This window comes from Choloepus didactylus, chromosome 4 (assembly GCF_015220235.1).
Source record: "Choloepus didactylus isolate mChoDid1 chromosome 4, mChoDid1.pri, whole genome shotgun sequence".
Taxonomy (NCBI): domain Eukaryota; kingdom Metazoa; phylum Chordata; class Mammalia; order Pilosa; family Megalonychidae; genus Choloepus; species Choloepus didactylus.
Genome location: NC_051310.1, coordinates 67037142 through 67055562, shown reverse-complemented (window position 1 = coordinate 67055562; position 18421 = coordinate 67037142). Strand labels below are relative to the sequence as shown.

Genomic DNA, 18421 nt, shown 5'->3' with positions numbered 1-18421 from the left:
TATATGTTTACATTTCCATTATAAATGGGTGTGATTCAATTATTCTTGAAGCCCATCTAAGAAACCCTTTATGATTCTCCATGTGTCAGAAATGATCAAATAATCACTTCTACAGTGGTAAAAAGGCATATCAAAACTGTGGCACGCTAAATCGAACACGATGTAAAATACCATCTACCACCGTGACCAAGGTCATGGGCTACCAGCAACGGCTGGTGCCCAAAGAAAAACCCTTAGACAGCCTGCCACTGCCACAGCTGAGACAGTCATAATTTACTCTGTGCCAACTTTCAAAATGGAGTTCAGGTGCCTTAAAACACAAATGCAATTCAAGACTGTCCAAAGAAGGATAAAAAATAATTGTACCTTAGAAGACAGAGTTAAAATAAACGAGTACTCAATTTAATTCTCAAAAATTGAAGGTAACAGGGAATTTACAATTGGTGATAGCTCAAAGAAAACTAAAAGAAAGAAGAGATAATTATCTGAAGAGGAACTGTTTCTAGGTACTAAGCTTGGAGGACTTTGTTTTGTAGCCCCTTACACAAGAGTCTCCAAGTAATAAAAGGGACAATAAATTTGAATCTAGCCCCAATGTGTCTTTTCTTCTATCTACTCTTAGAAAAGTTCAGTCATTCTTTTTCTAAGTAACTTAAAAAACTTCACAAATCAATCTTTTTTTTTTTTAAAGACATTTATTGGGTCCAAATCCCATTGTCTTTCCATCACTTCATGTTCTTTTCTTTTTTTCCCTAATTAGAGAACATGTGAGTTTACAAAACAATAATGCATAAAATACAGGATTTCTGTATACCACCCCACTGCCAATGGTATAGATGATTCTTACTACTCATGACAGCAATTTTTTTAAAATTTGCATTTTTTGTTTAACAGTATTTACCTTTGTTACAACTGATTATTAAAATAGTTCCATCTATCATCCATTATTTATATTAGGTATTTTTTCCTATATACCACTCTAGTATTCCCACCTTGCTATAACCCATGAAAGAACACTTTCAGACTTGTACTATTAATACAATAGGATTCACTGTGGTGTACACTCCTCTATTTTTAAAATTTTTATTGTAGTAATATATATATCCTAAAATTTCCTCTTTTAACCACATTCACCTATATAGTTCACTGCTGTTGATTACACTCATAATAATGTGCTATCACCACAATCCATTTCAAAACATTTACCATCAGCCTAAATAGATAGTCTATACAAGATAAGCACCAACATCCCATTTTCTAACCCCCATCTACTGCCTAGTAATTTATATTCTAAATACTAACTCTATGAGTTTGCTTAATTAAGTCATAACAGAGAGATCACACACTATTTGTCCTTTTCTGTCTGGCTTATTTCACTCAACATAATGTCCCTCAAGGTTCATCTATGTTGTCACATGTATCAGGAATTCATTAATTTTTACAGCTGAATAATATGCCATTGTTATGTATATACCACATTTTGTTTATCCACTCATTGGTTGAAGTACACTTGGGTTGCTTCCATCTTTTAGCAATTGTGAATAATGCCTCTATGAACAAAGGTGTGCAAATGTCTGCTCAACTCCTTGCTTTAAATTCTTCTGGGTAGTAGTGGATAGCTGGGTATGCTGGTTTGAAGCAGCTATGCACCCCAGAAAAGGCCATGTTCTTTTGATCCACTCCTATTGTGGACCTATTGCGGTTGGGACCTTTTGATAAGGTTGTTTCAATTGAGATGTGACCCACCCAATTTAAGGTGGGTCTTAATCCTTTACTGGAGTCCTTTATGAGAGAATAAAGGACAGAAAAAACCCACTGAGCTCAGAGAGAGAAACACCAGAGAAGCTTAGAGGAAAGTTCCTGGAGGAGCTGAGGGAGCCACTGAGTCAGGAGCTGAAAGCAATGAAACCCAGGAAAGAAGGACCAGCAAAAGCCAGCCAGGTGCCTTGTTATTTGACAAAGGAACCCCGGGTATCAGTGGCCTTTCTTCAGAGAAGGTATCCTGTGATACCTTAATTTGGACATTTTCAAGGCCTTAGAACTGTAAATTTGTAAAGTAATAAATCCTCATTGTAAAAGCCAACCTATTTCTGGTATACTGCACTCCGGAAGTTTTAGCAAACTGAAACACTGGGTCACTGGTGATTCTATAATTAGCTTCCTGAGAAACCACCAGACTGTCTTCCACAGCAGCTACACCATTTTTACATTCCCACCAGCAGTGACTGAGAGTTCCTATTTCTCCGCATTCTCTCCAAAATTTATAGTCTTCTGTTTTTTCAACAGGAGCCATTCTAGTAGGTGTGGAATGATATCTCATTGTGGTTTTGATTTGCATTTCCCTAATAGCTAATGATGTTGAGCATCTTTTCATGTGCTTGTTAGGCTTTGTATTTCCTCTTTGGAGAAATGTGTATTCAAAAATCTTTCACACAAGTAGCTATGGGATTAAGTAAGATTTGAGAACAGAGTCTACAACTAAACATTCCCGGTTTCATAACTGAACAAGGTGAATGAGAAAAAGTCCCTCTAGAGAAGAGGACACGTGTTTGTGTCTGTGTGTGTGTGTGTGCGCTTGTTTGATTGTTTCTCTGTGCTCACAAAGCATGACATCTTTAGTTTTTTTCATGCTGGAGTATCTCAGGCATCAAGCTCCTAGAGGGCAGAAATGACATATTGCTCATCTTTGCAACACTATGGCATTTCACACATTATTTTTTGTACTGAAGGCAGGATACATGTATTTACAGTATACAGTATTTACCCAGGGACTCATCAAATATTTTCAAAAGCATATATGCCAGTTTATAAAAAAAGTCATAGTGCAAGGACTTCCAGGGAAGATGGAGGAGTAGGGAGCTCCAGGACTTAGTTCCCCCACCAAAACAACTTTTAAACACGCAGGAATGGTCTGAAACAACTATTTTGAAACTCTAGAAGCCAGAATAACACTGTATAGCATCCAGGGAAGAGTGGGAGGAAGGCACAGATAAATTACAGTGAACAACTGTAAAATGCTCTGTCCCCATGGTTGCTGCTGTCACCCATCCTCCACTCTCACAGAAGGCTGCTGCAGGGTCCAGTCCCAGGCTAGCAGATGCTGACAGAAAGGGTCATAAAAACCCTCCCCTACAAGAACAAAGGTGTGCATGGCCAATCACTGATCATGGCATCTGATTAGTGAATTCAGATCATTGGGGGCACGGCTCTGAGGGCAGCAACTGTTTTAGCCCTCCCCAGATAGGGGCAGAGCAGGTGGAGATTTAAAGACACAGCACTTCCTCAGAGCTGCAGGGGAGAATCAGCTGAAGGCCTATATTAGCTGGGCAGGCCAGCAAAGCTCAACTTTGGGGCGTCATCTGAGATGCATTTGGCACCCTTCCTGGTCCCCTCCCCAGGGCATTCTGGAGCCAGTCTGCACCCCACTTCGGGGGTCTCTAGTCATGGCAGGGAAAGACGGACTTGGGAAAGTTCTCTCTGAGGTGACCCTACTCCCAGAATTTGTCATCGAGGCAAAAGCAGCTTGAGACAATTAGAGGAGTATAAAAATCTATAGGGGGGACATTGTGGGACAAAGGCCTACCAGAGTCAAATACCTGGGGGAGGGAAGTCTGTCTCCTAAAACAGAGGGGACAACCAAACTCCTATAACAGGGGAACTCCAAAATAACTAACAAGCAAAAGCTCAGGAAAAGAGGCCCAAAAAGCAGGGAAAACCCTGCACACCACATTCTTCTTGAGCACAGCTACCTGACAGGAGGGTGGAAGCTCAAGAAAATCTCTGTCTTATCACCAGCTGGTTAGTGAATCAAGAAACAGACATGCCAAAGGGAAATTCCCAGTTAACATATTAAAATATTAAAAAGTACAATGTACAACAAGAGTTCAAGACAAACAAAGAAACAGGAAATGATGGCCCATCCAAAGGAAAGGGATAAAAATACAGAAAACACCAACAAAGATGATGAGACTGTGGACATACCGAACAATTTCTGTAAAAAAAAGGATCTTAAAAATGCTCAAGAAGATGAAGGAAAGTACAGAGAAAGAACTAAAGGATATCAGGAAAACAATGAATGAGCAATATAAAACTCTAAGTAATGACAGAGAAACTGTAAAAAAGAACTGAACAGAACTACTGGAGTTGAAGACCACAATAACTGAAATGAAAAGTGCCCAGCAGGGTTTCAAGAGCAGATTGGAGCTGCCAGAAGAAAGAATCAGTGAACTTGAAGATGAGACACTTAAAATGAGTCAGACTGAAGAGCAGAGAAAACAAAATATTAAAAACAAAAATAGCCTAAGGCAGCTATGGGAAAACATCAAGGGCATCAACATACACACTGTGGGAGTCCCAAAAAGAGAAGGGAGAAAGGGACAGAAGAAATAGAGAAATAATGACAGAAGACTTCCCAAACTTAGGAAAAGATATGAATATGCATATCCGAGAAGCTCAGAGAACACCATACAGGATAAAATACAGAAAAACACACCTCGCCATATACTGATTAGACTATCTCTTGCAGAGTTCTGAAAGCTGCAAGAGAAAAGCAACACGTTACGTACAAGGGAGTCCCAATTAGATCACGTGCTGGTTTCTCATCAGAAACGATGAGGCAAGAAGGCAGTGGGTTAAAATACTTAAAAGTATTTCAAGGAAAGGAAAACAATTGCCAGTCAAGAATTTTAGATCTGCTTAGACTTTCTTTCAAAAATGAGGAAGAGATTAAGAATTTCTCAGATAAATAAAAGCTGAGGGAGTTTGTCACCACTAGACTGGCTCTACAAGCAATGCTACAGGGAGTCCTTCAGACTGAAAGGAAGGGACACTAGACAGTGGTCAAAGCAGCATTAAAAAAAAAACAACTAAAGACCTGTGGTAAAGATAAACATTTGGGTAATATAAACATCAGCATTATTGTACTCTATTGTTTGGTATATAAATCCACTTCTTACTTCCTACTGGTATTAAAATGCCAATGCCTAAGAAGTAATGATGAATCTAGGTTTTTGGACATACAGTGTACAAAAATGTAAGTGGTAATAAGTACAAAAAAAATGGTGAGTGGACAGAGGGGTATGAGAAAAGTACACACACATGCCATTGAAGTTAAGTTGGTATCAAATCAAATATGACTGCCATATATTTAGGAGGTTAAGTTTTAACCCCATGGTAACCACAAGAAAAATATATCCAGAAAGAAACGAGAAGGCACTCAAAATGGTACAACACAAAAAAGCCAATAAATATACAAGTAGTCTTTAATGGAAGTAAGGGACAAAAAAAGGTAGAAGACTTAGAAAAGCTAAATTGCAAAACGGCAAAAGAAAGCACTGTATTATCAGTCGTGACTTTAAATGTAAATCCATTAAACTCTGTAATCAAAAGGCAAAGATTGGCAGAATTGACAAAAAACATAACTCAATGATATGCTGTCTTCAGGAGACTCACCTTAAAGTCAACGATACAAGTAAGTTGAGGGTGAAGGGATGGAAAAAAAATACACCATAAAATAGCAACCAAAAAAGAGTTAAGGTTAGTATACTAATATCAGATAAAATAGGCTTTAAGTCAAAAACAGTTATGAGGGGACTCACCTAAGATGGCAGCACAGAGAGCAGTGGAAGCTAGTTAGTCCCCCTGGAACAACTAATAAGCAACCAGGAACAGCTAATAAATAATCTAGAATAACTGCGGGGGGACAAACGTGACTGTCCACTCATCATACGCCAACCTGAATTGGGAGGAATGTCTGAGATCGCAGCGTAAAATCTGTAATTAAAAACTGTGGCTCCAAGCCAGGAGACCCCTTGGCCCCCAGGGCCCTAGCTGCAAAGCCTGGTGGAGCCAGAGAGCAGCTCTCTCCAAGCAAGTGAATACCGCTCAGCTGAGCTCCAACTGGGGTTTTAATTAACAAACGTGGACTGCTCAATACAAATCCCCAACAAGCAGACAGAGGCTTTGGGTGAAGACTGACCTTGGAGAGCCGGAGGGTAGCCGTGGACTGGCCCTCAAGGGGGCTTTCTGTCCCTGTTTCAGCTCAGTGGAGAAGGCCTCAGCCATTTTCAGTTCCCAGTGCTCTGACCCAGACAAGGATGGAGATAGCACAGGCAGAAAGAGATCACTGAAATGCTAATGACCTCTCCCTAAGGGGTCTATCTTACCTAAGAAGAAAGAGGTGGGGCCCAGATCTACTATCCACCTCCCATTCAGAACCAGACCCCAAGGCCTGGGGGAAAACAGCCATGGGCCACACCTCCTTACACTAGTCTGGAGCTACAGGCTGACAGGTGCCACCTGCTAGGTAGAAAAGCACAGGGACCTGAGGCTTCACATGGTGTACCAATTTTCTAAGACACACCCTCAGGGAAACTGGATACTGAGTAGTTCTTCCTTCTGGGACTGGAGCCTGTTTCGGTCTGGGAAAGGCTGATGGGGGTAACCAAGGAAACCATGCCTAGACAACATAAAACTACAACCAACACTAAGAAAAACGAAGTTATGGCCCAAAGGAACAAAGTTACACTTCAACTGAGATACAGGAATTGAAACAACTAATGCAAAATCAAACCAAAAAGTTTAGGGAAGATATGGCAAAAGAAGTGAACCATATAATGAAAACACTGGGCGTACATATGGTAGAAATTGAAAGTTCAAAAAACCAACTAGCAGAATCTATGGAAATGAAAAGTACAACACAAGAGATGAAAGACACAATGGAAACATACAACAGCAGATCTCAAGAGGCAGAAGAAAACACTCAGGAACTGGAAAATAGGCACCTGAAAGCCTAAAAAAGGACAGAGAAAAGAATTGAAAAATATGAGCAATGTCTCCAAATAATTAAGGATAAAACAAAATCAGGAATGTATGTGTTACTGGTATCCCAGTAAGGAGAAGAGAAGGGAAAAAGGGGAGAAGCAATAATGGAGGAAATAACCAATGAAAATTTCCCATCTCTTATGAAAGACATAAAATTACAGATCCAAGAAGCACAGCATACCCCAAACAAAATAGATCTGAACAGGCCTATGCCAAGACACTTAACAATCAGATTATCAAATGTCAAAGATAAAGAGAATCCTGAAAGCAGCAAGAGAAAAGTGATCCATCACATACAAAGGAAGCTTGATAAGACTTCGTGCGGATTTCTCAAAAGAAACCATGCAGGCAAGAAGGAAGTGGGGTGATATATTTAAGATACTGAAAGAGACAAACCGCCAACCAAGAATCCTATTTCAGGCAAAACTGTCCTTCAAATATGAGAGAGAGCTTAAGATATTCTCTGACAAACAGACAATGACAGTTTGTGAACAAGATACCTGCTCTACCGGAAACACAAAAGGAAGTGCTGCAGACAGAAGGAAAAGACAGAAGTGAGAGGTTTGAAAAACAATTTTGTGAGATAGTAACACAGCAACGTAAGTATACTGAACAAAGATGACCGTGAGTATGGGTGAAAGAGGAAGGCTGGGACCATGTGGGACACCAGAACAAAAGACGAAGGATCAAGACTGGGACTGTGTAACTCAGGGAAACCTAGGGTGTTCAACGATTGTAATAAAAGGTACAAATATGTTTTTACATGAGGTAGAACAAATGAAGGTCAACATTGCAAGGTGTTAAAAATAGGGTGGGATTGGGGGGAAAATACAATCAATGCAAACTGGAGACTATAATTAACAGAAACACAGTATTATGCTTCCTTTACTATAACAAAGGCAATATACCAAAGCTAAATGCATATGGGGGGGGGGGTGGATAGGGGAAGGATATGGACTCCTGGCAGTGGTGATGTTGTCTGACTCTTTATTCTACTTTAGGTTAATGCTATCTTTCCTTTTGTGCTTTCTAGCTGTCACTTTTTGTTGTTGTTGTTGTTTCTTTTTTTCTCTCTTTTCTTTTGCCTCTCTGCTTCTTTGACTCTTCCTCCTTCTTTGTGGAAGAAATGGAGATGTCCTTATATAGACAGTGGCGATGGTGCTGAATACATAAATACGTGACTATACAAGGAACCAACGATTGTTTACTTAGGACAGAATGTATGGTGTGTGAACAAAACTGTCTTAAAAGAAAGGGACTGATGAAGAAACTTTGAGGGCACTATAATTGAGTGAAATAAGGGAGGCACACAAAGGCAAATATTGCAGGGTCTCACTGATATGAACTAATTATAACATATAAACTCATAGACATGAAATATAAGTTACCAGGTTATAGAATGAGGTTAAAGAATGGGTAGCAGTTGCTTATTATGAGCAGAATGTTCAACTAGGGTGAACTTAAACATTTGGAAATGGACATGGGTGATGGTAGCATGTTGCCAGAATAACTAACAGTGCTGAAAGGTGTATGAAGGTGGTGGAAAGGGTAAGCTCAGAGTCATGTATGTCACCAGAAGGAAAGTTGGAGGTTAAAAGATGAGAATGTATAAAACAGTGAATCTTGTGGTGGACAATGTCTGATTATAAATAGAAATCTCTCTGACGAACTAGAACAAATGTATGAGACTGTAACTAGAAGTTAATAATAGAGAGGCATATATGGAAAAAAAAATATACCTACTGCAAACTATATATTACAGTTAGTAGTATTTCAACATTCTTTCATCAATAGTAACAAATGTACTATACCAAAACTATGAATTAATAATGGAGGGGGGACATTGTTAGGGGTAAGGGAGGATTTCAGTTTCCTTTTTGTCTTTATTTCTTTTCTGGAGTAATGAAAGTATTCTAAAAATTGAAAAAAAACTTAATTTAGGGATATGGGAGGATTTGAGTTTCCTTTTTTTGTTCTTTATTTCTTTCCTGGAGTAGTGAAAATGTTCTAAAAATTGAAAAAAAATTGTGGTGATGGATGCACAGCTGTATGATGGTATCATGGGCAACTGATTGTACACTTTGGATATCTGGATAGTTGTATGGTATGTGAAAAATCTCAATAAAATATATATATATAAAACAAAACAAAACAATGACTTGTACACTTCAGGTGAACTGTAAAGTATGTTAATTATATCTGCATAAAGCTGTTATTTGTTTTTCAAATAAACCTTATGCTAAGTGAAGGAATTAAATTAAAAAAAAAAAAAAAAGAAAGAAATGAGAAACCTAGCCTTAAAACTAGAAGAATTACAAAAGGAAGAGCAAACTTAACCCAAAGTTAGCAGAAAGAAAGAAATAACAAACATCAGAGCAGAGAAAAATGAAATAGGGGGAAGAAAAGCAATAGAACCAACAAAACCAAAAGATGTTCCTTTGAAAAAATCAATAAAATTGACAAACCTTTAGTTAGAACTGACAAAGAAAAAAAGAGAGAACACAAATAATGAATTCAGAATGATGGGGGGGACATTACTACTGACACCACAGAAATAAAAAGGACTAAAAGAGCATACTACGAAAAACTGTATGCCAACAAATGATATAACCTAGACAAAATGGACAGAAACTACCTACACTGACTCAAGAAGAAACAGAAAACCTCAACAACCAAGTACTAGTAAAGAGATTGGATCAGTAATAAAAAACCTCCCGATAAAGAAAAGCCCAGCACCAGATGGCTTCACAGAGGCATTTTACGAAACATTCCAAGACTTAATTCCAATTCTGCTTAATCTCTTCCAAAAAACTGAAGAGGAACACTCCCTAATGTAAGAAGGCCAACATCACCCTCATACTAAAGCTGGATAAGACACCGCCAAGAAAAGAAAACTACATACTGATATTTCCTAGGAATAAATACAATAATCCTCAACAAAACACTAGCAAGCTGAATACAACAGCATATCAAAATATTTATATACCCTGATCAAGTGGGAACTTTGTTTCTCAGATCACTTAATCCTGAAAGTAAAATGACAACCTACACCATGAGAGAAAATATCTGGAAACCACATATACAAGAAAGGATTAATATACAGAATATATAAAGAAATCTTTCAACTTAACAAGAAAAAGACAAACAACCCAATTTAAAAATGGGCAAAGAACTTGAACAGGCATCTCTCTAAAGATTATATACAAATGGCCAGAAAGCACATGAAAAGATGCTCACCATCATCAGCCATCAGAGATAGGCAAATCAAACCTACAATGAGATACAATTTCACACCCATTAGAATGGCTTCTGTTAAAAAAATGGAATATAACAAGTGTTGGAGAGAATGTGGAGAAATAGGAACACTCACTCATTGCTTTCATCAACATAAAATGGTACAGCTGCTATGGAAGATAGTTTTGTGGCTCCTTCAAAAGCTAACTATAGAACTACCATATGACTCGGCAATCCCACTATTAGGTATATACCTAAAGAACTGAAAACAGGGATACAAACAGATATTTGCACACCTATGTTCATAGCGATGTTATTCACAATTGCCAAAAGATGGAAGCAACCCAAGTGTCCATAAGCTGATGAATGGATAAATAAAATGTGGTATACACATACAATGGAATATCATATAGTCGTAAAAATGAATGAAGTCCTGATACATGCGAAAACATGGATGAAATTCGAGGACATCCTATAGAATGAAATAAGCCAGACAAAAAGGACAAATGTTGTATGACCTCATCAATTTGAAACAATTAGAATAACCATTCAAAGAGTCAGAATCTAGAATACAGGTTACCAGAAGATGGGATGAGGATAGGGAATGGGAAATTAAGGCTTCAAATGTACAGGGTTCCTATCTGGAATGACGGAAATATTTTGGTAATGGATGGTGGTGATGGTAGCACAACAGTGTGAACACAATTACCAGCACTGGAATATGTATCTTCAGATGATTTAAAGGGGGAAATACTAGATTATATATATGGTAACAAAATAAAAATTAAAAAAAAAATCCATGGAACTACTCTACACAGTGAACCCTAAGTTAATTATGAACATTCATTAATAGTACAATTATAAATAATTGTAACAAACTGTTCCACACCAATGCAAGGTGTTGGTGGTGGGTGGTGTATGATAATTTTATTCATGATTGTTGTATGCACCCATAACTTCTCTAATTTAAAAAAAAAAAGTTATAGTACAACTATATCTAAAGTGCACTACTTTCCAACCACAGAGGCTTTTCAGAAACTAAATTTGATAATGGCTATTAATTCATGTCAAGAATTACTTGAGAAAAATTATTTCTGTTTGCATTAAGAAAACAAATAGAAGGTGTGTTGGATAAGTTCATGTGTCAACTTGGCCAGGTTATGGTATCCAGTCCTTTGGTTAAGCAAGCACTGGCCTGACTGTTACTTGTGGGAATATTTCATGAATTCAAATCATCAGTAAATCTATGGATGATTGCATCTATAATCAACTGAGGATACTGCCTTCAACAATTAGAGATATTTCATCCAATCAACTGAAGGCTTTAAAAGGAGAAGTGACAATTTCAGCAGTCAGAAAAGAGAATTTCCGTCTCTACCTCAGCCAGCCACTCTTGGAATTTTCCTGGGAAATTCACTGAAACTTTCATCTGTGTTCCCAGCTTACTGCTTGTCCTACAGAATTGGACTTACCCATTCCCACAGTCAAGTGAGCCAATTCTTATTTAAAAAACTCATAATACTTGCATAATATACATACACACACATATCTCCTGTCAGTTCTGTTTCTCTAGAGAACACTAACACAGACTTTGGCACTAGGAGAGTGGGATGCTGCTATCGCAAATACCAAAAAATATGGAAACAGCTTTGGAATTGGGTAGTGGGTAGAGGCTAGAAGAATTGTGAGAAGCTTAACAGAAAAAGCCTAGATTGCTTTGCTGAGACCATCTGTAGCAATATGGATGTTAAAAGTAGTTCCAGCGATGCCTTAGGGGGAAATGTTGAATATGTTATTAGAGTTTGGAGGAAATGTGATCCTTATTGTAAATTGGCAGAGAACTTGGCAAAATTAAGTTACGATGTCAGCTGGAATGCAGAACTTGAAAGCAACAAACTTAGATATTTAGCTGAGGAGACTTCCCAGCTGAATGTGGGAAGTGCAGCCTGATTTCTCCTTGCAGCTTCTAGTAAAATGCAAGAGGAAAGGGATAAACTAAGAACTGAACTCCGGGGCACAAAGAAATCAGAAATTAATGGTTTGGAAAATTCTGAGCTTCCAGAAAGTAAGGCCCCAGAGAACAGCGCTCCATGTGAGGGTTTAATTAAACATGGAACCAGTCAACCATTTCAGGGGAAGTCAAGACTGGAAATGCAGTTATGCAGAAAAGATCTATGGAAGGGCTCTATTGTCTGATGGCTTGGAGGATTGGACCCATGTGAACTATACAAAAATCTAACACATTTTTGCATAAATTGTATGAATGGAACCACTGCCAGCCTGGATGGAAAAGGACAGAGAAAGGACAAACAAAAGGAAGAATGGTTTCAAGGGTGGGGGGAGTGCAGTCTGGTTGGAAGATATCTGCTTGGGTCATCAGAGCTGACCCACCCATGTGTGGAAATGGCAAGCTGGCTACGGCACTTGGAAAGGGTGGGCCTCTGTACCATTGTTCAGGAAGAGTGTGGCCACCCAATGCTTGGAGATGGCAGAGCCTAAGCCCAAAGTATTTCAGGGAGACTGGAGCCTGTGTCCTGGTGTTCATGGACAGCATGGCCACCACTTCGATGCTTGGAGAGGGTGGAGCCTTCCTCCCCAGTGTTTCGGGAGAGCATAACCTCTGCGCAAATACTTCTAAGGGGTAGGGCTGCCACTCCATCAGGCCCGGAGGACAATATATCGTTACACAGATGACTCTCAGATCCTGAAATCAAATGGAATTTGCTTTCCTGGGTTTTGGAACTGTTTGGGACTCGTGCCCCTTGTTTTCCTTCCTATTTCTCCCTTCTGGAATAAATATGTTTATCCTGTGCCTGGCCCACCATTGCATACTGGAAGCTGATAACTTGTTCTCTAGGTTTCAGAGGTCCACAGAAAGAGGGGAATTATGGCCCAGGATACAATGCTCCCATAACCGATACTGATGAGACTGTGTACTAAGCATTGTTTCTGAAATGACTTAAAGCTTTTGGGATGCTGTGATGGAATGAATGTATTCTGAATATAGAAACAACATGTCTTTTTGGGTCCAGAGGGTGGAATGTGAGTGGTGTGAAACTGTACATATCCCAGAAAAACATACTCTTAAATCTAATCCATTCCATGGGTGTGAACCCATTGTAAGTAGGACATTTTGGGGAGGTTTTTCAGTTAAGGTGTGGTCCAGCCCAATCAGGATGGGTCTTAATCTGATTACTGGAGTCCTTTATGAGCAGAATAAAATTCAGACAGAAAGAGAGAAAACCACAAGAAGAAGCTGAAGGTCCATGGAACCCTGAAGAGAAAGGAGTGGCCAGGAGAGGCTGCAATGTGCATTGCCATGTGACAGACGAGCCCAGGACCAAGGATCACCAGCAGCCAGCCCAGAAAGCAAGTCTTTAGGAAGAAAGCATCACCTTGATAATGTCCTGATTGGGGCTTTCTCTTAGCCTCAAAACCATTAGAGACTAAATTCCCATTGTTTAGCCCAACCCATTTCATAGTATTTGCCTGAGAAGCCTATGAAACTAAAACAGAAGTAATAAAAAACCATTATAAAAACTTTAGAAGAGGTTTTCCTATTGTTCAGTCTCCCCTGGATAAAGGTACAAGCAAACATCCTAGTCAATCAAATGACAACAAGAGATAATGGGATCTCGGTGCTGGAGAGAGAGATACCTTAGAGCCTTTCAGGCCGCCCAGCTGGTCCTTGTCATTCAGGCCCCACACAAACACCTTGGTTCTTATTGTAGCAGCTGATTCCAGCCCTGAAGCCTTCTTCCTAATAAGGCTAACCAAAGGAAAAAATAAAGACAGAAATACATGTTATTCACACAGAAATAAAATATGGGAAGGCAACCACAAGTTCTCAAAGTTCACTAGCTACTATCAGAAACTCTTAGGGTTTTGTTGTAATACAATAAAACTTTGAGTATGTACAGGAGTAAGTGTCCTAGAGAGCCAAATTTTCTAGACTTCAAAATACTACCTTTTAATACTAGAATTTTATTTTGGTTTTGTTTATTTATTTCTCTGGCAGTAGTCTTTCTAAATACACACTATGTATCTTTTTCTTCTTAAATATAAAGTTGAACATAACTGTTTTGATGACACCGAGCAATTCCCATCAACCACCATGATTCACAACTACTACAGATGAACTGTAGAGAACATTTGCTAAATGACCCCAGGAGCCACCACTGAGACTAGACTGGCATTATGGTGATGCTCCTAAACCTAGACATCTGGGTGGTCATTTGTTGTTGTTTTCCCCAAAGAATAAAACAGATGTAAACACATGACCTCAGAGGCAAAATGCTGTTTTCTTCTTTTGCATCCTCTGCCCAAGCCCATCTGCTAACAACACTGGCCAGAACTTGTAACCACAGGGCAGCTGGACTGGAGGTCCCTGCCTCTGTTTCCTCCCAGAGACCTGCTCTGCACCTGTACAGGCTCCTGAAGCACTAGTCAGCTGGTTTACTCTCTCCACCTTGTTGTCCCATTGCCTGACCTACCCTCAATAGGCTGGAAGTTTAATCAGCAGTAGCCAAAGCCCTCCAATTCTTCAACCTGATGAAATCACCAAGTGCATGGGATAGAGCATGGTTGTGAGTTTGAGGCCAGATGCTACGGAACCGCTATTTCTACTTTTAGGGTTTTGGGCTGTTTGTTTCATCTTTATTATTTTGCTTTTATTCTATTACTATAAGCTAGGGTGGAAGATTAAAGGCTTCAGAGACTAAGTTCTAGATAGGTGAGATTTCCTTTAATAAGTTATACACTGGCACTGCCTAATATGAATATTTAGTTTAGGGATCAAACATTTATGTTTTGGGGATGAAAACATAGGGAAACTTTGATGAAAGGAACGATATGTAGACTGTAATCCCATGGACATGTGAATGATATTCAAAACATTCAACAACTGGTACCATGCATGCCTCAGTGAGTCAGAGGAGGCCAGGCACCCAGCCAGCCCAGCACAGCTCCACTGGATGACAGACCGCGGGGGACTGCTTGGAGCACTGGTTCTCCCTCAAGCTATTAGCTTATTTATGGTAATATACAGGGGAAAAACTGGGTTTTCTTTTGTTAATGAATTCAATTAAGTGAACAAAATGAAGAAGAGAGTTCAAAACTTTTTGATCACTTCACATATACAGTACATGTATAATTATACTTGCCCAATCTATTTTAGAAGCTATTGCACAAGAAAATGCTAGTCTATGATCCTTTCTTTTACAAGTCACAATGATTGCCTTACTTAAGGAACTGGTATATTCCTTATTTAATTCAGCTAATCTGTGTAGACAGTTTGAATTAAAACATAAAAATAAGCTAGTGTCACACATATTTTCTTTTCAACTTCTATGCAAAGGTTCCAAAATGAAACAGACAAGAATCTTGAACGCCTTGAGTTGCTCTGCACCCTGACTGGGACAGTGCACTCTGTAACAACATAGTGCAGAGCTCCTTCATTTCCAACAGGGAAGGACCACGTGCAAAGAGCATTTTAACGATCCGTAGTTAAGCTAGCATTTGCTACTGGCCTCCTATGCGTATCTGCAAGGACCCTGCTACACTGGCAACTCCATTTAAGCTTGGCCTGTAGAGCTGTATCTCTATAGCTGTATTCAACCTAGGAAAGTAGTTACAAGAGGACAGTGATTGTCTATTTGCTGCCGAAATCATAACCACCACCTAGAACAGCACCTACACAGAGTCCTAAAATATGCACAAACATGATACCTCTCCTCTCCACTTGGATATGCTGTTTCCCAGCCAGAAACACTCTTTCCTGCCCACTTTGCTTTGTTAACTATAACTTTTCCTGTAATTTTGGCTTTTGAGAAAGTTTCCCTGTTCTCCCCACTGTAGCCTCTCAAAACACCATGTGCTTCTCTTCAAGCCCTTCACCACAGCTCTAAAGCCACATTTATGCACAGGCTCATCTGATTAACATTTGCTCCCACATTTAACTCTAAATTCCATACAGTCAGGGATGAGTTTGTCTTATTTTATTTTGCTTGTTCACCATTCACCATGGTATTCTCAAAACACAGACTAGAGCTTTGCCCACCAAACGAGCTCAATAGATAGATGTTGAATGAATAAATGAAGCAGTAGTCATCACCACAGAGCTCAGACAAAGGAAGAAATTGAGTGAGTAAAGATGACACAGCCATAGGATGAAATACTGCACTCAATAGAAATTACACTACAGAAAATATGGATAAAACTTAATGATAAAATTCTAAACAACAAAGGGTATAAAATATGTATATCATACCACACCACTTACATAGAAAAACACATTTAGGAACAAAAAAAATGAGGACATATAAAAAAACATTAATTGTGATATTTCAGGGAGAAAAATTAAACATTTTTATTTCAGGGTTTTAATTACATTTTTCTAAATGTAACATGTTTCTACATTGAACATTTTTCTAAAAATAAAACAAATTACAATTTTTGGAAGTTCAACAAAAATTTACCAAACATTCCTGTGGTTATAAAACTACTGTCATTATGAGATACACTGTAACTAAATATTTACTTTTGAAAGTCAGAATTTTGCAATGAGGCAGAATATAAGTAAATGTCAATAACAAATGACCCTTACCTTCCACTATTGCCTTTATCATCATCTTCCTCCTCATTATCTGAAGCTAGGAAAGGGACTGCAGCCAAATCTTCTTCCTCTGCACGAATCCGTCCCAGTATGATGAGACCATGAATTTTACAATCAATTCCTGAGCTCCTGCACTGCTTTATTGCAATTTCAATATATCTGTGATACTAGAAAGAAAAACAATGAGCTACAGAATTTCAAACATTAAATACTATAACTGGACAGCAGGAGGTTTTCGATGTGGAATGTGTCAACATCTGGAGCTCCTTTATTTAAGTTCTGAAAGTATCAAGTGAGTTAGGCAAAACTGATGCAGCCACATCAGAGTAGGGTTTTGTCTTCAAAAGAGGTCTTTAATTCATCTAATGAGTCCATCCAAGACATGGGACTCACACTGGCTTTCTTACTAGAATTAAATATTATGATAGCCATACTGAATGACTTCAAATCTCTCTTAGAGGTTTCTTAAACCAGAAGGTATGAACTAAGAAAGAGATGAAATACTACGTACTCACAGCATCTTCAAAACTTCTAAAGTATAATAAAAATATTTCAATATACATAAATTAGAGAAAATAGTATAAAGAACCCACATGAACCCATCACTCAGTTCAACAATTATGATCATATAAGAAATCTTGTAGATACATGGTTTAACTCAGAAAATTCCAGGCATCACATTGTTTCAATATTTCAGTATGTATCACTAAGAGATAAGGACAATTTTTTTTAACATATACTCAATACTATTATCATAGCTAAAACAACTAATAAATCCTTAAACCATCTAACATGCTACAAGTGATCAAATTTTTCTGACTGTCTCATAAATGTCTTTTGATTGTTGGCTTGTTCAAACCAGGATCCACTCAAGGTCTGGCCTCCCTCTGTTATACCTTTGCATTCATTTAGGAAAGCTGGTGCATTTGTTCTGAAATGCCCCAGAGCCTAGATTTGGCAGCCTGCACCTCTTGTGTCCCTTACAATATTTCTTCTATTGCCTGCATTTCATGGGGCCAAACAGGAATGCAGCAGGAAGTACACAACACTACCAAGTACTTTTTCTTGCCAAAACTGGAATTCATTAAACCTCAAGACCCGCCTATGACTTCAAAGGAAGTATAGGGTGAACTGACCACAGAATTGCAAAAACCAAATTGAGAATATGAAGAATTCTACAGGAAAAATGGCCCAGTGTCTTTGTTTTCTTTAGAAAGGAAGCACTAAGATAATTAAGAATTAATGCAAAGTGCAGGCATTGTTTGAATCATGAGCCACACAAACCACCTGCAAGAGAACATATATGGGATCATTGGAAAAATTTGAAAATTGACTGCATATTATATAATATTAAAGCATAATTGTTAGGTGTAATAATGATGGTGTGGTTACACATTTTTAAGTCCTTGTCTGTTAGAGATGAATATTAAAATAGTTGCTATGGAAATAAAATCAAGTCTGCAAAGTACTTTTAAACATTCCAAGAGAAAAAAAAAAAGTAGTTGGGGAGGGACATGGAGGGAGATAGTGAAACACAACTGGCAAAAATGTTTTTAAGTGTTAAACTGGGTGATAGGTACATGGGAGTTTCATTATACTATCTTCTACTTTTTGGTTATGTTAGAAAATTTCCATAATATATCATTTTTAGAGGAAAGGCAATGCTTCCCAGGAAGTCCAGTAGCTTCGCAGGAAGAGTAACATTTAATTCTTAAGTTGATGGGGGGGATGAAGGGGGGTCATGAGAGTTTG

The 18421-nt window shown here is 38.5% G+C and overlaps 1 protein-coding gene across 1 annotated transcript in view; it reads right to left on the bottom strand.

The window, feature by feature from the left end:
* Window positions 1-18421, bottom strand: part of HERC2 (HECT and RLD domain containing E3 ubiquitin protein ligase 2) — a 299399-nt gene that overhangs the window by 61090 nt on the left and 219888 nt on the right. The window contains exons 56-57 of the mRNA XM_037832807.1: window positions 16661-16836; window positions 13714-13825 (exon numbers count right to left, since the gene is read on the bottom strand). Coding sequence (XP_037688735.1) covers window positions 13714-13825; window positions 16661-16836 — 288 coding nt within the window. The remainder of the gene's footprint in view (window positions 1-13713; window positions 13826-16660; window positions 16837-18421) is intronic.